Source organism: Pseudophryne corroboree, chromosome 7, assembly GCF_028390025.1.
Source record: "Pseudophryne corroboree isolate aPseCor3 chromosome 7, aPseCor3.hap2, whole genome shotgun sequence".
Taxonomy (NCBI): domain Eukaryota; kingdom Metazoa; phylum Chordata; class Amphibia; order Anura; family Myobatrachidae; genus Pseudophryne; species Pseudophryne corroboree.
This window is the reverse complement of record NC_086450.1, coordinates 446,330,685-446,351,789: the sequence shown is the minus strand read 5'-3', so window position 1 is coordinate 446,351,789 and position 21,105 is coordinate 446,330,685. Positions and strand designations below refer to the sequence as shown.

Sequence of the window (21,105 nt, the reverse complement as noted above, 5' to 3'; positions counted from 1 at the left end):
GTCCTGTTTTCCCGCTATCTCATTGCCCAGTAGCGCAGATGTCTATATGGATCTCACAGCCCAAGATCTTGCCTCAGCAAACCCATTGATATTCCCCAACTACAGTAATGCACTATCCAAACTGTGTTTCTACAATGCCGACTGAGCGTGAAGTCTGCACTACTATCCATCTCACTACCAGGGCAGTCGAGAGCCGGGCTGTGCCCAGGTACTTTTCAAGGGGCGTGGCCAGTGTCGGACTGGGGCACGTAGAGCCCACCGGGGGAATGCAGTGGTAGGGGCCCATGTTTAGGAGTGTGGTCAGTCTGCAGAGGGGGTGTGGCCTGCCACCTTATTGGTTTGATTAACCATTAGAGAGTGCAACGTCTGGGCCCCTTCATAATTATAGACAGTAAATTCAGCTGCTGCATGCATGATAATGTGCCAGATTAATAACAGATTAATAACAGCAATGCACTGTAGAAAATACACCATAGTCCAGTATAAGGTAACATACTGTATAGATAATGTATAATTCAAGTGCACAGTCTGGAACCTGATCCTTAGAGCAGGAGGTGGGCCCCCAGGCAGTGGGGCCCAGCGGTGGTTTCCCCTGTACCCCTGTGGGCCAGTCCAAGCCTGGGCGTGGCCTAATCACAAGAGGTGTGGCCATGTACCCTTAGAAAAAAATACTGAAAAAAATGGTATTTTAAGCACCTCCATGGCCACGCTGCAGCCCAGTACACATCAGCATGTGCTGGGCTGAGGAGAAGAGCTGCAGCCGCCAGGTGAGGGGGAGGGGCTCTGGGCCCCTACTGGACCCTCACTGGGCCCCTCCATCAGACCTGGGCCCAGGTAATTTGTACCCTCTCCCCCCCCCCCCCCCCCCCCTCCTCTCTTGGCACCGCTGCTCACTACTGGCCCTCTGGGGACAAGCTTATTTACGTAGTCTCTTCCCAGTGCTTATTCCAATCCTAACCTAACTGGCATCAAATCTTGTTCCCAGACGTGGGAGTTTCTTCCTTCGCTGGAATGTTACACTTACCCCATCCTTGTGGTATTTTCCCTCTATTCTGATAATTCTGCAATAAATCCATGTTAACTCTTAGCTGCCAACATATTCCAATAGTTTGCAAGTGTGTCACCTACACCACTGCTTTGACCTTGAATGAACCGTGGGGCACTAAAACCCCCATCACGTCGACTTTACTTACTATGGGGGAGATGTAGCAAACCTTGGATAGAGATAAAGTACCAGTCAATCAGCTCCTAACTGATATGTTACAGGCTGTGTTTGAAAAATGACGGGTATGGATCATCATTAAGTCAACAGGGCCAAAAGGTTGACAAAAGAAAAGGTCGACATGGTTGACATGACAAAAGGAAGACAGAAGGAATGGTCGACAAGGTGAAAAGGTCGACATATGAAAAGGTCAACCTGATAAAAGGTCGACACAACTTTTTTACTGTCCATGTCAACCTTTTTGACCATGTCAACCTAATGCATGTTGACCATTAGTGGTCGACCTAATGACTGTCGACCTTTATCATGGTTGGCGTAGAGCCCGGATAGTGAATGCTATGTACAATTAGAGCTTGTCCTGTTATTCCTTGCTGGTTTCTTCTTGCTGACATTCACAGTCCTCATTGACCTGAGACATAACTGGTTTCTCCTGGACTGAACGATGTGGCCTACTGAGTCTGAGGTCGGGGGTGCTGCTAAATGGACATGATGGGGTGGAATGGGCATGGCTTGGGTAGATGGAGGTGTGGCCTGTTGTGTCTTGCTATATTCAGATTGGATGTTCTATCACACATGGAGATATATCAAGTCTTCAAGAGAGCTAAAGTGAAGCGGTTGCACGAAGCAACCAATAAGCTTCAAACTCAATTCAAAGACTGTGCTAGGTAAATGACAGTAAGAATCTGCTTACTTTGGCCAACTACTCTACGTTATCTCTCTCCAAGGCTTGACACATGTCCCCCTGTACGTTCCTGTATTCTGTGTTATTAATAGTTTCTCACTTCCGTTCCTGCAGAATTCGCTGGAGACACCTCTCCGTCTTCTAACGCTCCCGTCCTTCTAATCAGTGAAGTGAACCCGAATAACCCCGGATCAGCTGAGGACACTGAATATGTGGAACTCTACCACACAAGCAACAGTTCTGCCAGCCTGGATGGCTACTGGCTGGTCCTCTACAATGGGAGGAACAACATGGCTTATTTTGCACTCAACCTCAAAGGCTTCTACACTGACAAAAATGGCTTCTTCCTGGTTGGCAGCGCAAAGATGACCCCACAGCCGCACATCCCGCTACGGGCTAACACCATTCAGAATGGGGCGGATGCAGTGGCATTGTACTATCGCCCAGGGAAGCCTTACTTTGCAAACATGCAGTTGACAGAAGATGGCCTGGTGGATGCTGTGGTGTATGTATCACAGGCAAGGGATGATGCTTCAGGGCTCTTGGCTGTCTTAACCCCAGGACAGGATGCAGTACATGAAAATGAACAATTTATTGAGGAGGATGAGTCTTTAAGTCGCTGCCATGGGTTGGTGCCATTGGACCACTCCACTTTTCAGGTGAATTGGCATGACATGTTACAGTAGGTGTGTGAGAAGTAACAGGAGGTGGCACATAGTGACGTACAGTGTATCCACCAGGTATCTAATACATGAGCTGGTATAGAGCTGTTAGTATAGCTAGCTACCAGAGGCTCAAAGAGAACGGTAGTATCTTTGTGGTTCCTCAGGGGCGTGGCTGAGTTACATCAAAGGTGTGTCACAGGTATTCCATTTGACCTCCAAATAAAACTTACTGCATTTGACCTCAAAATAAAATGATTCGATCGTGAAACACAAGTGGTGCAGTATGCTATTAAGTAAGAAATGTTATTCTCATGGAGCAGATTGCATACATAAAACGAGGAACAATTTATCTGTCATGATGGTTCTGCCACTAAAAGTCCAAACCAATTAGCAATAAAAAAAAAGCAGCAAAGGACTACCCAAGATAATGTCAACATCCAGGAAAAAGCGCTCTTGATCCTATGCGTTTCACCACAACCTACGTGTTTCACCACAATAAACTTCATAAGGGAGATGTGTTGTTTGCTGTAAAGAGAATTCAATTAACCAAGCTCATCAGGCACCTATATATATATATATATATATATATATATATATAAGAATATAAAATCATTGGTCTTCATTGTTTGAACGCTATTTGAACTATAATATATTTCCTTTGGTGCAAGCATGCACACAAATTGCTCTTTCCACATCTCTGTTCTGTTGAAAGTTACTGATTTGTGGGGTATTAGCTTACTAGCGTGTTAAAGTTCTCTAATGACCGAGGAAGAATCCAGAACATGAGGGGTCAGTATCACAAGACCACTGGGAGAAGAGAAACAAATTTGGCCATGAATGTTAATTCCTCGATTTAATTGGACAAACAGTTGCGGCATTACACGGCGGGCCCTGTAAATACGAGCAATGTCCAAATATCGCTGTCACTTGTAATAACTAGTGACACAATAGGGGGGTATTCAATTGTTTGAAAAGTCAGTTGGGTGTCTGTTTTTTCCTATCTAATAGACAGGAAAAAAACAGACACCCAACTGACTTTTCAAACAATTGAAGTCCACCCTATAAGTTTTAAAACTTCTTTCTAGAAGACCGATTTTTCCACTTCCTTCGATGTTCTAGGTCCTAGTATTCTTTGCACTCTGTAAGATACTTGATTTAATTAAGCTGAATCTTAATTCTTAATTATTATTCAATAATCTATATGTCACATATTGTATTCCATTCTGTTTTGTTTTCAGATCACCAAGACCACCCCTCTCATAGAGAACAACTGTGAGGCTGTGCCTCCCTCCACACCTACATCCGTGACCTCCGGCCACCCCAGAGCCTCTTCCCCTCCTGGAACATCTTCTTTGCCCACCACACTTCTGATCAGTGAGGTGGGCGTAATGCAGGGCTCTGTACCATACGTCTTTGTTGAGTTGAAAGGACCCCCCGGAGACCAAATTTGGGACCACACCTTGGTCATGTATAACAGAGACGGGAAAGTTTATGATCGCTTCGGTTTGAAAGGCGTAATAGGAGCTAACGGCTTATACCTGATTAGCGTCAATGATACGGGCGGTAAGTTGCCCTTGTATTATAGCTGCACTTTTATGAGAATATTTTTTTTTTCTCCGATAAATTAAAATGTATTATCTCACTGGGGGAGGTTTATCAAAGGGCGGCAGAGATAAAAGGGGAGATTTTCCAGAGCTTGGAGTGAGATAAAGTAGACAGGGCTAAAGAACCAACCAATCAGTTCCTAACTGTCATGCTTCAGGCTGTGTTTGAAAAATATCAATTAGGAGCTGATTGGTATCTCTCTCCAAGTTTTGATACATCTCCCCCAATTGTCTTTTATGTTTTTTTCTTTCTTGCTTTTGTTAAAAAGGAAGGAGATACTACAATGCACTGTTATCTGAACATGGCCACAATGGAAAGTCTGGTCTGAGTAAGCACCACATCTGCAAAGTGTCATTTCTTTGTGTGTAGTCATTGTTCTGTAGATCAGCGACTGTACCTCCGCTGTAATAATGTAATATCTCCGGCGTGCACGAACGCAGAGAAGTGTGGAGAGGTTTTACGAGGTCAGGGTATCGGGTTCACATATTCTTAATGTCCTGCAAGTGCCCTATTCTTAGCTCGTTTTGGTTACAAGCCAGGAGATGATTCCAGTCCTAGCGACAACCTCGGTTGGGATGTACGGCGTGTTGGCTGTGGCAGAAGTGACGGCCATTGGCGTGACGTATATACTCAACAAGTGGTCAGCATTCTTACAGTATACGCTAAGGTGGGCTATCATCAGGGCCTGTTCTAAAAAGAGGAAAGGCAAGCACCCCCTCTCTGCTGATCACATCCGGTGCCTAGCAGTGACGAGGTACTCAGTGTCTATGCTGAGCCCCAGCAAACCTTATAAAGAGGACACGTGGAGAAATTACCAATAGCAGCCAATCAGATTCAAGCTCTCATTTTATAGGCTGTAATAGATAGATAGCTAGATGCTCATTGGTTGTTATCAGCAACACTTCTGTGTAGTGGCTTATCTATAATGGGTGCCCACACCACACACCCTGCACCCATTTCTTCAATACTTACCTCTCCGGAGTCTCGGCAGCGCATTTTTACCAATGTTTTGTGCATACGCAGTAGGAAAATCACCGGGAAAATGGCTGCCGCACCGTATACTCGGAGACCTGTGCATGCGCAGCAGTCTACTAGCGCTCACTAATGCGTGGTCAGCTAGAGAGGAGGGGGCCCAGACGGACCCTGCACACAGGGACCCGTCCACTGCTGCAATAACGCGGGTCAACCTGGGTCGCGGTTCAGTGGAAAAGGGTCTAAAAAAATAACCTGGGTCCAGTTACCTGGGAAAATAACCCGGTAGCTACCAGAGTCAGACACAGGAAGGACCCAGGTAACGATGCAGTGTAAACAGGTGATTTGGGTCATCCGACACGGGTCCCGTTACAAGCCTATAGAGAGCCAAATCACCGACGCTTGGAGATGATGTCATCTACAAGTCCCAGTAGAACAGAAAGACTGCACACGGGTGCAGTGTAAATGGAACCAGCCCAGGAATGACTCTGGTTGAAGGTGTGTTGTGAACTGGGTCTCACTTGGGTTGGAACCATGTTCAAAAACCCAAATCTAAACCAGGATTTAGGTGAAAAACGGGTACAAGTGATGTGTGGGTCAGACAAAATATACAATATGGCATGGGGCCATGTTGGCATCAGCTTGCCAGATCACTTTGTAGCCACCATTAATTACTGTCTGAAATCAAATCAATACCCATGCTAAGATACAACAAAAGAACAAGTATTTCTGCAAGGCGCTTTCATTCATTGCGATCAGAAATATTTTGAGCGTAATTATATTTTGATACACTTTATACTGAACTTTTTAATGAAGAGTGGTTTCCGATAAAGCAAAAAAATCTGTCTGGCTGTCAGTAGACGATTGTCCTGGAATTGCCATAGGAATTTTACATCTTAAATTGTAGCCGCAAAACATTTCTGATGTCTGTCGCTTTCCGTCCACAGATCAGAAGCTCCCTTTGCACTTCCGCCCCTACAATCTCACCACAGAGGCCCTAGCGCTGTACAGAGGGCGCCCCGAGTCTTTTCCGCTGGGATCCTCCCTGACTCAGAAAGATCTACTGGACGTCATTCTTTACACATGGGAAAGGAGCGCAAGCACAGAGGTTCTCAGAGATCTGAGAACACCCATTGTCACTTTGTACGGGGATCAGGCGTGAGTATCAGACTTTATGTAATATCGGAGCTATCCAGTGGCCACAGATAATCTCCCCGAGTGCCTAACCCTTCCCCTCGGGCCCTAACTCCAAGCCTGATAATCATCTTCGGGATATTGACTGTCGGTCATCTGGCGCCGGCCTCCTGGTTGGTGTCGGTGATCAGACGCCGGTCTCCTGAGTGGTGTCAGGATTCCGGCGTCGGTCACATGCCTGCTGGCATCCCGACAGCCGGGATGCTGAACGCATCTCAGAATCACAAGTGAAATAATTATCTCCACCTGTGGATCTTTTAAAATATGTCAGTGAGTAATAGGTACACTTGTGCTCCTGCTGGGTGACCTGGGACATGTGTCAGTGAGTAATAAGTACACTTGTGCTCCTGCTGGGTGACCTGAGAAATGTGTCAGTGAGTACTGACTACACCTGTGCTCCTGCCGGGTGACCTGGGAATGTGTAAGATAGTAATGGGTACACCTGTGCAGCTGGGAAATGTGTAAGATAGTAATGGGTACACCGGTGACCTGGGAAATGTGTCAGTGAGTAATGACTGCACCTGTGCTCCCGCTGGGTGACCTTGGAAATGTGTCGGTGAGTAATGAGTACACCTGTGCAGCTGCTGGGTGATCTGGGAAATGTGCCAGTGAGTAATGAGTACACCTGTGCAGCTGCTGGGTGATCTGGGAAATGTGCCAGTGAGTAATGACTACACCTGTGCAGCTGGTGGGTGACCTGGGAAATGTGTCACTGAGTAATAACTACATGTGTGCACCTGCTGGGTGACCTGGGAAATGTGTCAGTGAGTAATGAGTACACCTGTGCTCCTGCTGGGTGACCTGGGACATGTGTCAGTGAGTAATGAGTACACCTGTGCTCCTGCTGGGTGACCTGCGACATGTGTCAGTGAGTAATGAGTACACCTGTGCTCCTGCTGGGTGACCTGGGACATGTGTCAGTGAGTAATAAGTACACTTGTGCTCCTGCTGGGTGACCTGGGACATGTGTCAGTGAGTAATAAGTACACCTGTGCACCTGCTGGGTGACCTGAGAAATGTGTCAGTGAGTAATAGGTACACTTGTGCTCCTGCTGGGTGACCTGGGACATGTGTCAGTGAGTAATAAGTACACTTGTGCTCCTGCTGGGTGACCTGGGACATGTGTCAGTGAGTAATAAGTACACCTGTGCACCTGCTGGGTGACCTGAGAAATGTGTCAGTGAGTACTGACTACACCTGTGCTCCTGCTAGGTGACCTGGGACATGTGTCAGTGAGTAATGAGTACACTTGTGCTCCTGCTTGGTGACCTGGGACATGTGTCAGTGAGTAATAAGTACACTTGTGCTCCTGCTGGGTGACCTGGGACATGTGTCAGTGAGTAATAAGTACACCTGTGCACCTGCTGGGTGACCTGAGAAATGTGTCAGTGAGTACTGACTACACCTGTGCTCCTGCCGGGTGACCTGGGAAATGTGTAAGATAGTAATGGGTACTCCTGTGCAGCTGGGAAATGTATAAGATAGTAATGGGTACACCGGTGACCTGGGAAATGTGTCAGTGAGTAATGACTGCACCTGTGCTCCCACTGGGTGACCTTGGAAATGTGTCGGTGAGTAATGAGTACACCTGTGCAGCTGCTGGGTGATCTGGGAAATGTGCCAGTGAGTAATGAGTACACCTGTGCTCCTGCTGGGTGATCTGGGAAATGTGCCAGTGAGTAATGACTACACCTGTGCAGCTGGTGGGTGACCTGGGAAATGTGTCACTGAGTAATAACTACATGTGTGCACCTGCTGGGTGACCTGGGAAATGTGTCAGTGAGTAATGAGTACACCTGTGCTCCTGCTGGGTGACCTGCGACATGTGTCAGTGAGTAATGAGTACACCTGTGCTCCTGCTGGGTGACCTGGGACATGTGTCAGTGAGTAATAAGTACACCTGTGCTCCTGCTGGGTGACCTGGGACATGTGTCAGTCAGCAATGACAACACCTGTGCACCTGCTGGGTGACCTGGAAAATGTGTCAGTGAGTAATAACTACATCTGTGCTCCTGCTGGGTGACCTGGGACATGTGTCAGTGAGTAATGAGTACACCTGTGCTCCTGCTGGGTGACCTGGGACATGTGTCAGTGAGTAATGAGTACACCTGTGCTCCTGCTGGGTGACCTGCGACATGTGTCAGTGAGTAATGAGTACACCTGTGCTCCTGCTGGGTGACCTGGGACATGTGTCAGTGAGTAATAAGTACACCTGTGCTCCTGCTGGGTGACCTGGGACATGTGTCAGTCAGTAATGACAACACCTGTGCACCTGCTGGGTGACCTGGAAAATGTGTCAGTGAGTAATAACTACATCTGTGCTCCTGCTGGGTGACCTGGGACATGTGTCAGTGAGTAATAACTACATCTGTGCACCTGCTGGGTGACCTGGAAAATGTGTCAGTGAGTAATAACTACATCTGTGCACCTGCTGGGTGACCTGGGACATGTGTCAGTGAGTAGTGACTACACTTGTGCACCTGCTGGGTGACCTGGGAAATGTGTCAGTGAGTAGTGACTACACTTGTGCACCTGCTGGGTGACCTGGGAAATGTGTCAGTGAGTAATAAGTACACCTGTGCACCTGCTGGGTGACCTGGGACATGTGTCAGTTAATAATGATTACACCTGTGCTCCTGTTGGGTGCCCTGGGACATGTGTCAGTGAGTACTAAGTACACCTGCGCACCTGCTGTGTGACCTAGGAAATGTGTTAGTGAGTAATGAGTACACCTGTACTCCTGCTGGATGACCTGGGACATGTGCCAGTGAGTAATGACTACACCTGTGCACTGGCTGGGTGACCTGGGAAATGTGACAGTGAGTAATAAGTACACCTATGCTCCTGCTGGGTGACCTGGGAAATGTGTCAGTGAGTAATGACTACATCTGTGCTCCTGCTGGGTGACCTGGGACATGTGTCAGTTAATAATGATTACACCTGTGCACCTGCTGTGTGACCTGGAACATGTGTCAGTGAGTACTAAGTACACCTGTGCACCTGCTGAGTGACCTGGGAAATGTGTCAGTGAGTACTGACTACACCTGTGCTCCTGCCGGGTGACCTGTGAAATATGTCAGTGAGTAATGAGTACACATGTACTCCTGTTGGGTGACCTGGGAAATGTGTCAGTGAGTAATAACTACACCTGTGCACCTGCTGGGTGACCTGGGAAATGTGTCATTGAGTAATGAGTACACCTGTGTTCCTGCTGGGTGACCTGGGAAATGTGTCAGTGAGTAATGAGTACACCTGTGCTCCTGCTGGGAATGTGTCAATGAGTAATGAGTACACCTGTGCTCCTGCTTGGAATGTGTCAATGAGTAATGAGTAGAGATGAGCGCCGGAAATTTTTCGGGTTTTGTGTTTTGGTTTTGGGTTCGGTTCCGCGGCCGTGTTTTGGGTTCGACCGCGTTTTGGCAAAACCTAACCGAATTTTTTTTGTCGGATTCGGGTGTGTTTTGGATTCGGGTGTTTTTTCCCAAAAAACCTAAAAAACAGCTTAAATCATAGAATTTGGGGGTCATTTTGATCCCAAAGTATTATTAACCTCAAAAACCATCATTTCCACTCATTTTCAGTCTATTCTGAATACCTCACACCTCACAATATTATTTTTAGTCCTAAAATTTGCACCGAGGTCGCTGGATGACTAAGCTAAGCGACCCTAGTGGCCGACACAAACACCTGGCCCATCTAGGAGTGGCACTGCAGTGTCACACAGGATGTCCCTTCCAAAAAACCCTCCCCAAACAGCACATGACGCAAAGAAAAAAAGAGGCGCAATGAGGTAGCTGTGTGAGTAAGATAAGCGACCCTAGTGGCCGACACAAACACCGGGCCCATCTAGGAGTGTCACTGCAGTGTCACGCAGGATGTCCCTTCCAAAAAACCCTCCCCAAACAGCACATGACGCAAAGAAAAAAAGAGGCGCAATGAGGTAGCTGTGTGAGTAAGATAAGCGACCCTAGTGGCCGACACAAACACCGGGCCCATCTAGGAGTGGCACTGCAGTGTCACGCAGGATGTCCCTTCCAAAAAACCCTCCCCAAACAGCACATGACGCAAAGAAAAAAAGAGGCGCAATGAGGTAGCTGTGTGAGTAAGATAAGCGACCCTAGTGGCCGACACAAACACCGGGCCCATCTAGGAGTGGCACTGCAGTGTCACGCAGGATGTCCCTTCCAAAAAACCCTCCCCAAACAGCACATGACGCAAAGAAAAAAAGAGGCGCAATGAGGTAGCTGTGTGAGTAAGATAAGCGACCCTAGTGGCCGACACAAACACCGGGCCCATCTAGGAGTGGCACTGCAGTGTCACGCAGGATGTCCCTTCCAAAAAACCCTCCCCAAACAGCACATGACGCAAAGAAAAAAAGAGGCGCAATGAGGTAGCTGTGTGAGTAAGATAAGCGACCCTAGTGGCCGACACAAACACCGGGCCCATCTAGGAGTGGCACTGCAGTGTCACGCAGGATGTCCCTTCCAAAAAACCCTCCCCAAACAGCACATGACGCAAAGAAAAAAAGAGGCGCAATGAGGTAGCTGTGTGAGTAAGATAAGCGACCCTAGTGGCCGACACAAACACCGGGCCCATCTAGGAGTGTCACTGCAGTGTCACGCAGGATGTCCCTTCCAAAAAACCCTCCCCAAACAGCACATGACGCAAAGAAAAAAAGAGGCGCAATGAGGTAGCTGTGTGAGTAAGATAAGCGACCCTAGTGGCCGACACAAACACCGGGCCCATCTAGGAGTGTCATTGCAGTGTCACGCAGGATGTCCCTTCCAAAAAACCCTCCCCAAACAGCACATGACGCAAAGAAAAAAAGAGGCGCAATGAGGTAGCTGTGTGAGTAAGATAAGCGACCCTAGTGGCCGACACAAACACCGGGCCCATCTAGGAGTGTCACTGCAGTGTCACGCAGGATGTCCCTTCCAAAAAACCCTCCCCAAACAGCACATGACGCAAAGAAAAATTAAAGAAAAAAGAGGTGCAAGATGGAATTGTCCTTGGGCCCTCCCACCCACCCTTATGTTGTATAAACAGGACATGCACACTTTAACCAACCCATCATTTCAGTGACAGGGTCTGCCACACGACTGTGACTGATATGACGGGTTGGTTTGGACCCCCACCAAAAAAGAAGCAATTAATCTCTCCTTGCACAAACTGGCTCTACAGAGGCAAGATGTCCACCTCATCATCATCCTCCGATATATCACCGTGTACATCCCCCTCCTCACAGATTATCAATTCGTCCCCACTGGAATCCACCATCTCAGCTCCCTGTGTACTTTGTGGAGGCAATTGCTGCTGGTCAATGTCTCCGCGGAGGAATTGATTATAATTCATTTTAATGAACATCATCTTCTCCACATTTTCTGGATGTAACCTCGTACGCCGATTGCTGACAAGGTGAGCGGCGGCACTAAACACTCTTTCGGAGTACACACTTGTGGGAGGGCAACTTAGGTAAAATAAAGCCAGTTTGTGCAAGGGCCTCCAAATTGCCTCTTTTTCCTGCCAGTATAAGTACGGACTGTGTGACGTGCCTACTTGGATGCGGTCACTCATATAATCCTCCACCATTCTTTCAATGTTGAGAGAATCATATGCAGTGACAGTAGACGACATGTCCGTAATCGTTGTCAGGTCCTTCAGTCCGGACCAGATGTCAGCATCAGCAGTCGCTCCAGACTGCCCTGCATCACCGCCAGCGGGTGGGCTCGGAATTCTGAGCCTTTTCCTCGCACCCCCAGTTGCGGGAGAATGTGAAGGAGGAGATGTTGACAGGTCGCGTTCCGCTTGACTTGACAATTTTCTCACCAGCAGGTCTTTCAACCCCAGCAGACTTGTGTCTGCCGGAAAGAGAGATCCAAGGTAGGCTTTAAATCTAGGATCGAGCACGGTGGCCAAAATGTAGTGCTCTGATTTCAACAGATTGACCACCCGTGAATCCTTGTTAAGCGAATTAAGGGCTCCATCCACAAGTCCCACATGCCTAGCGGAATCGCTCCGTGTTAGCTCCTCCTTCAATGTCTCCAGCTTCTTCTGCAAAAGCCTGATGAGGGGAATGACCTGACTCAGGCTGGCAGTGTCTGAACTGACTTCACGTGTGGCAAGTTCAAAGGGCATCAGAACCTTGCACAACGTTGAAATCATTCTCCACTGCGCTTGAGACAGGTGCATTCCACCTCCTATATCGTGCTCAATTGTATAGGCTTGAATGGCCTTTTGCTGCTCCTCCAACCTCTGAAGCATATAGAGGGTTGAATTCCACCTCGTTACCACTTCTTGCTTCAGATGATGGCAGGGCAGGTTCAGTAGTTTTTGGTGGTGCTCCAGTCTTCTGTACGTGGTGCCTGTACGCCGAAAGTGTCCCGCAATTCTTCTGGCCACCGACAGCATCTCTTGCACGCCCCTGTCGTTTTTTAAAAAATTCTGCACCACCAAATTCAAGGTATGTGCAAAACATGGGACGTGCTGGAATTTGCCCATATTTAATGCACACACAATATTGCTGGCGTTGTCCGATGCCACAAATCCACAGGAGAGTCCAATTGGGGTAAGCCATTCCGCGATGATCTTCCTCAGTTGCCGTAAGAGGTTTTCAGCTGTGTGCGTATTCTGGAAAGCGGTGATACAAAGCGTAGCCTGCCTAGGAAAGAGTTGGCGTTTGCGAGATGCTGCTACTGGTGCCGCCGCTGCTGTTCTTGCGGCGGGAGTCCATACATCTACCCAGTGGGCTGTCACAGTCATATAGTCCTGACCCTGCCCTGCTCCACTTGTCCACATGTCCGTGGTTAAGTGGACATTGGGTACAACTGCATTTTTTAGGACACTGGTGAGTCTTTTTCTGACGTCCGTGTACATTCTCGGTATCGCCTGCCTAGAGAAGTGGAACCTAGATGGTATTTGGTAACGGGGGCACACTGCCTCAATAAATTGTCTAGTTCCCTGTGAACTAACGGCGGATACCGGACGCACGTCTAACACCAACATAGTTGTCAAGGCCTCAGTTATCCGCTTTGCAGCAGGATGACTGCTGTGATATTTCATCTTCCTCGCAAAGGACTGTTGAACAGTCAATTGCTTACTGGAAGTAGTACAAGTGGGCTTACGACTTCCCCTCTGGGATGACCATCGACTCCCAGCAGCAACAACAGCAGCGCCAGCAGCAGTAGGCGTTACACGCAAGGATGCATCGGAGGAATCCCAGGCAGGAGAGGACTCGTCAGAATTGCCAGTGACATGGCCTGCAGGACTATTGGCATTCCTGGGGAAGGAGGAAATTGACACTGAGGGAGTTGGTGGGGTGGTTTGCGTGAGCTTGGTTACAAGAGGAAGGGATTTACTGGTCAGTGGACTGCTTCCGCTGTCGCCCAAAGTTTTTGAACTTGTCACTGACTTATTATGAATGCGCTGCAGGTGACGTATAAGGGAGGATGTTCCGAGGTGGTTAACGTCCTTACCTCTACTTATTACAGCTTGACAAAGGCAACACACGGCTTGACACCTGTTGTCCGCATTTCTGTTGAAATACTTCCACACCGAAGAGCTGATTTTTTTGGTATTTTCACCAGGCATGTCAGTGGCCATATTCCTCCCACGGACAACAGGTGTCTCCCCGGGTGCCTGACTTAAACAAACCACCTCACCATCAGAATCCTCCTGGTCAATTTCCTCCCCAGCGCCAGCAACACCCATATCTTCCTCATCCTGGTGTACTTCAACACTGACATCTTCAATCTGACTATCAGGAACTGGACTGCGGGTGCTCCTTCCAGCACTTGCAGGGGGCGTGCAAATGGTGGAAGGCGCATGCTCTTCACGTCCAGTGTTGGGAAGGTCAGGCATCGCAACCGACACAATTGGACTCTCCTTGTGGATTTGGGATTTCAAAGAACGCACAGTTCTTTGCGGTGCTTTTGCCAGCTTGAGTCTTTTCAGTTTTCTAGCGAGAGGCTGAGTGCTTCCATCCTCATGTGAAGCTGAACCACTAGCCATGAACATAGGCCAGGGCCTCAGCCGTTCCTTGCCACTCCGTGTGGTAAATGGCATATTGGCAAGTTTACGCTTCTCCTCCGACAATTTTATTTTAGGTTTTGGAGTCCTTTTTTTACTGATATTTGGTGTTTTGGATTTGACATGCTCTGTACTATGACATTGGGCATCGGCCTTGGCAGACGACGTTGCTGGCATTTCATCGTCTCGGCCATGACTAGTGGCAGCAGCTTCAGCACGAGGTGGAAGTGGATCTTGATCTTTCCCTAATTTTGGAACCTCAACATTTTTGTTCTCCATATTTTAATAGGCACAACTAAAAGGCACCTCAGGTAAACAATGGAGATGGATGGATACTAGTATACAATTATGGATGGACTGCCGAGTGCCGACACAGAGGTAGCTACAGCCGTGGACTACCGTACTGTACTGTGTCTGCTGCTAATATAGACTGGTTGATAATGAGATGTAGTATGTATAAAGAAGAAAGAAAAAAAAAAACCACGGGTAGGTGGTATACAATTATGGATGGACTGCCGAGTGCCGACACAGAGGTAGCTACAGCCGTGGACTACCGTACTGTACTGTGTCTGCTGCTAATATAGACTGGATGATAATGAGATGTAGTATGTATAAAGAAGAAAGAAAAAAAAACCACGGGTAGGACTAGGTGGTATACAATTATGGATGGACTGCCGAGTGCCGACACAGAGGTAGCTACAGCCGTGGACTACCGTACTGTACTGTGTCTGCTGCTAATATAGACTGGTTGATAATGAGATGTAGTATGTATAAAGAAGAAAGAAAAAAAAACCACGGGTAGGTGGTATACAATTATGGATGGACTGCCGAGTGCCGACACAGAGGTAGCTACAGCCGTGGACTACCGTACTGTACTGTGTCTGCTGCTAATATAGACTGGATGATAATGAGATGTAGTATGTATAAAGAAGAAAGAAAAAAAAACCACGGGTAGGTGGTATACAATTATGGATGGACTGCCGAGTGCCGACACAGAGGTAGCTACAGCCGTGGACTACCGTACTGTACTGTGTCTGCTGCTAATATAGACTGGTTGATAATGAGATGTAGTATGTATAAAGAAGAAAGAAAAAAAAAAACCACGGGTAGGTGGTATACAATTATGGATGGACTGCCGAGTGCCGACACAGAGGTAGCTACAGCCGTGGACTACCGTACTGTACTGTGTCTGCTGCTAATATAGACTGGATGATAATGAGATGTAGTATGTATAAAGAAGAAAGAAAAAAAAAACCACGGGTAGGTGGTATACAATTATGGATGGACTGCCGAGTGCCGACACAGAGGTAGCTACAGCCGTGGACTACCGTACTGTACTGTGTCTGCTGCTAATATAGACTGGATGATAATGAGATGTAGTATGTATAAAGAAGAAAGAAAAAAAAAACCACGGGTAGGTGGTATACAATTATGGATGGACTGCCGAGTGCCGACACAGAGGTAGCTACAGCCGTGGACTACCGTACTGTACTGTGTCTGCTGCTAATATAGACTGGATGATAATGAGATGTAGTATGTATAAAGAAGAAAGAAAAAAAAAAACCACGGGTAGGTGGTATACAATTATGGATGGACTGCCGAGTGCCGACACAGAGGTAGCTACAGCCGTGAACTACCGTACTGTGTCTGCTGCTAATATAGACTGGTTGATAATGAGATGTAGTATGTATAAAGAAGAAAGAAAAAAAAAACACGGGTAGGTGGTATACAATTATGGATGGACTGCCGAGTGCCGACACAGAGGTAGCTACAGCCGTGGACTACCGTACTGTACTGTGTCTGCTGCTAATATAGACTGGTTGATAATGAGATGTAGTATGTATAAAGAAGAAAGAAAAAAAAAACCACGGGTAGGTGGTATACAATTATGGATGGACTGCCGAGTGCCGACACAGAGATAGCTACAGCCGTGGACTACCGTACTGTACTGTGTCTGCTGCTAATATAGACTGGATGATAATGAGATGTAGTATGTATAAAGAAGAAAGAAAAAAAAAACCACGGGTAGGTGGTATACAATTATGGATGGACTGCCGAGTGCCGACACAGAGGTAGCTACAGCCGTGGACTACCGTACTGTACTGTGTCTGCTGCTAATATAGACTGGTTGATAATGAGATGTAGTATGTATAAAGAAGAAAGAAAAAAAAAACCACGGGTAGGTGGTATACAATTATGGATGGACTGCCGAGTGCCGACACAGAGATAGCTACAGCCGTGGACTACCGTACTGTACTGTGTCTGCTGCTAATATAGACTGGATGATAATGAGATGTAGTATGTATAAAGAAGAAAAAAAAAACCACGGGTAGGTGGTATACAATTATGGATGGACTGCCGAGTGCCGACACAGAGGTAGCTACAGCCGTGGACTACCGTACTGTACTGTGTCTGCTGCTAATATAGACTGGATGATAATGAGATGTAGTATGTATAAAGAAGAAAGAAAAAAAAAAACCACGGGTAGGTGGTATACAATTATGGATGGACTGCCGAGTGCCGACACAGAGGTAGCTACAGCCGTGGACTACCGTACTGTACTGTGTCTGCTGCTAATATAGACTGGATGATAATGAGATGTAGTATGTATAAAGAAGAAAAAAAAAAACCACGGGTAGGTGGTATACAATTATGGATGGACTGCCGAGTGCCGACACAGAGGTAGCTACAGCCGTGAACTACCGTACTGTGTCTGCTGCTAGTATAGACTGGATGATAAATAATGATATAAAAAATATATATATATCACTACTGCAGCCGGACAGGTATATATTATATAATGACGGACCTGCTGGACACTGTCTGTCAGCAGAATGAGTTTTTTAATTTTTATAGAATAAAAAAACACCACACAAGTCACACGACGAGTGTACTTTTTCAGGCAGACATTCAATCACAATATACTATACTGGTGGTCAGTGTGGTCAGGTCACTGGTCACAGTGGTCAGTGGTCAGTCACACTGGCAGTGGCACTCTGGCAGCAAAAGTGTGCACTGTTTAATATGTATTCCTGGCTCCTGCTATAACCTATAACTGCTCCCCAGTCTCCCCCACAATTAAGCTGTGTGAGCACAGTCAGATATTATACATAGATGATGCAGCACACTGGGCTGAGCACAGATATGGTATGTGAGTGTGACTGAGTCACTGTGTATTGTTTTTTTCAGGCAGAGAACAAGAACAGAACGGATTATTAAATAATAATAAATTATAAAACTGCACTGGTGGTCAGGTCACTGGTCATCAGTCACTAGTATAACTCCTCCTAAGCTCCAGTAAGTAAATGAAGTGTCTCACTCTCACTCTCCTATCTATTTTAATTTCTAAACGGAGAGGACGCCAGCCACGTCCTCTCCCTATCAATCTCAATGCACGTGTGAAAATGGCGGCAACGCGCGGCTCCTTATATAGAATCCGAGTCTCGCGATAGAATCCGAGCCTCGCGAGAATCCGACAGCGTGATGATGACGTTCGGGCGCGCTCGGGTTAACCGAGCAAGGCGGGAAGATCCAAGTCGCTCGGACCCGTGTAAAAAAACATGAAGTTCGGGCGGGTTCGGATTCAGAGAAACCGAACCCGCTCATCTCTAGTAATGAGTACACCAGTGCTCTTGCTGGGTGACCTGCGAAATGTGTCAGTGAGTAATGACTACACCTGTGCTCCTGCTTGTAATGTGTCAGTGAGTAATGACTACACCTGTGCTCCTGCTGAGTGACATAGGAAATGTGTCAGTGAGTAATGAGTACACCTGTGCTCCTGTTTGGAATGTGTCAATGAGTAATGAGTACATCTGTGCTCCTGCTTGGAATGTGTCAGTGAGTAATGAGTACACCTGTGCTCTTGCTGGGTGACCTAGGAAATGTGTCAGTGAGTAATGAGTACACCTGTGCTCTTGCTGGGTGACCTAGGAAATGTGTCAGTGAGTAATGACTACACCTGTGCTCCTGCTTGTAATGTGTCAGTGAGTAATGACTACACCTGTGCTCCTGCTGAGTGACATAGGAAATGTGTCAGTGAGTAATGAGTACACCTGTGCTCCTGTTTGGAATGTGTCAATGAGTAATGAGTACATCTGTGCTCCTGCTTGGAATGTGTCAGTGAGTAATGAGTACACCTGTGCTCTTGCTGGGTGACCTAGGAAATGTGTCAGTGAGTAATGAGTACACCAGCGCTCTTGCTGGGTGACCTGGAAAACGTGACCTGTTTGGGGCCCTAGGGACCGAGTTTGAGAACCAGTGATTTACTGTATGTATCTGCTGCCTTTTTTTGCAACTATTTAATAATTAAATTATCCTGAAGCAAATGAATGAAATTATTTAGCAGGCTTGTTTATGGGAGTTAATTAATATATCCCAGGAAAAAATAATTTTAAAAGTCAATGCGAGAGCAATGGGACATTTGCTGGGAAAAATGGGTCACTCTGGCTTCTTTGTTTCCAGATAGTTGTTGTATGAATGAGATCTACGTGAATGTTACAGTATCTTTCCTCACCACTATATAAAATCTGTGTGTAAAAATCACATGACGGGGGGCGTGGCCTGGACGGGCATGGAGTAGCACTTGCACTGTGCAGCTCTCCAGCCACCAAATCCTGTTTCATACCCTCCTACATGACCCGCCCCACTAGGTACAAAATGCTCTGTTTCTGGACTTCCCTCTTAATTTATTATTGCCATCACCTGTGAAGAAGCAGCTTTCTTATCATCTAACTAGTTCAACACAGGTGATGGAAATCATAAATTAAGAGAGAAGTCCAGAAACAGAGCATTTTGTACCTAGTGGGGCGGGTCATGTTGGAGGGTCTGCTGTTTTATTATCCTGTACTCCCCCCCCTGGGTCTGATATTGGGGCCATCGCTTTATAAACGTCTCCTGCCCCCCCCCCGGAGCGGGTTTGATCCGGCTGCTGCTGTCTCCCGTGCTCCTGGAGCCCTGTCTGCCTGGCGGGCCCTGATCTGCGCTGGGCCAGCGTGTGAAGCCGCTGCCTCGCGCTCTCCTCCAACCGGAAGTTCGGCTCCTGTTACCCGCCGCCGCCCGCTACAGCCAGCCGTGTCCCTGGTGAATGGGAGTGAAGTGCTCTCATATGCCTGCTGGAGTGCCCGGGGGGTGTCCTGTGTGGGGCTGCCTGGGTCACCCTGTACTGCCGCGGACTCGCGCTGCCCGGGAAACCGGAAGTGCGGCTCCCGCGATCTACCGCCGCCCGCTGCAGCCAGCCGAGATGCTGACGAGCGGGAGTGGGGAACTACATCAACCGGCCCCTCTAGCTGTGAGCGAGCCTGGAGGGATCACAGCGTGGCCACCCTGATCATCCTCTGCTGCCCGCCATTGCGGCCATTTGCTGGATCTCCTGCTGCTGCATGTTTCCATCCTGACTGGGACCCAGGTACACGGGGCGCGGGTCTACTGCTGCGGGGAGGACTAATATTTGGGGCTTCAATTGAGCTGGCTGGGAGGCCATTGGGCTGCATATACCCTTTCCCCCCTCCTCCTGCTTTACTCCTCTGGCTCGCTGACCTTGCCCTCACCCTATGTGGCGCGAGCTCCCCTGCTGTGCCTGGAAGTTAGTGCTGGGGGTCCGATCCTCTATACCCCACGGCTCTGTTTAAGGGGGATATTGCCTATTCCCCTGCTCCATTAGGCGGACACTTTGCATTATAACCGGAGACTCTGGTCATGTTGTCTATCTATACATATCTATATACCCTCTCGCACCCACTGGCCTCTCCGTAGGGTGTTGGTGCGGACGCCCCCCTCTTGCCTGTATTTGCTTTGATATATCCTGTTGGCTGGACGGAGCGACACCGTGTTGTCCAAAATGGTGAGAGGCCGCCAAAGTAGTGCGGCGGCGGGCGCGATGGATAAGTTTGTCCGTAACCCTGTTCCTCAGCAGCAGAGGGGAGAGACTGTAAGATCTGAGGCATCGCCCCCATCTCCTGCGTATAGTTCCGCCTCCTCTGTCCCTCCGGATGCCGCACTGCAGAGAGTATTGGATGCGGTGACTGCCAGTGAGGCGCGTCTGGCTGATAAAATCGGGCAAGTGCAGTCTGATCTCTCCATTATCCATCAGGACCTTCAGCGGGTGAGAGAGAGAGTGGGAGAGGCTGAGACCCGTATATCCAATGTTGAAGACTCTGTCGACCCGCTGGGTCGTCGTACTGATGCTTTGGATTCTCAGATGACTGATGTGCGCAAACAGCTGACGGATATGGAGGGACGTCTGCGGCGCAATAACGTCCGCTTCATTGGCCTGCCCGAGAAGGTGGAGGGCTCAGCTCCTCAAGAGTTTCTCGTAAAATGGCTCCGGGATGCCTTTGGATCTGAGGAATTTTCGCCTTACTTCACCGTTGAACGGGCTCATAGAGTTCCGATGCGCCCGCTGCCTCCAGGGGCTCCACCCCGCACCTTTATTGCTAAGTTCCTCCACTTCCGTGACCGTGACACAGTTCTGAGGCTGGCTCGTACCAAAGGCCCTTTAAAATGGAATGGGTCGCCCATATCGGTTTTCCCGGATTTCGCGGTGGATGTACCAAAAGATAGGGTTCAATTCTTGCCTGTTAAGAGGAGACTCCGTGAACTTGACCGGTCATATGCCATGCTCTTCCCATCAAGACTGCGGGTGGTGGCTGATGGAGAAACAAAGTTTTTTGCAACTCCTCGTGAGGCCATGGTGTGGCTGGACAGACGATTCCCGGCGAGGCGTGCCCTTGCGGATCCTTGAT

General features: G+C 48.1%; 1 protein-coding gene across 3 annotated transcripts in view; it reads left to right on the top strand.

The window, feature by feature from the left end:
- LOC134945606 (uncharacterized) overlaps positions 1 to 21,105 on the top strand; it is a 55,704-nt gene that overhangs the window by 17,306 nt on the left and 17,293 nt on the right. For all 3 annotated transcript variants that reach the window (XM_063935003.1, XM_063935004.1, XM_063935002.1), the window contains 3 exons: positions 2,019 to 2,563; positions 3,808 to 4,132; positions 6,094 to 6,304. In XM_063935003.1, the coding sequence (XP_063791073.1) occupies positions 2,019 to 2,563; positions 3,808 to 4,132; positions 6,094 to 6,304 (1,081 nt within the window). The remainder of the gene's footprint in view (positions 1 to 2,018; positions 2,564 to 3,807; positions 4,133 to 6,093; positions 6,305 to 21,105) is intronic.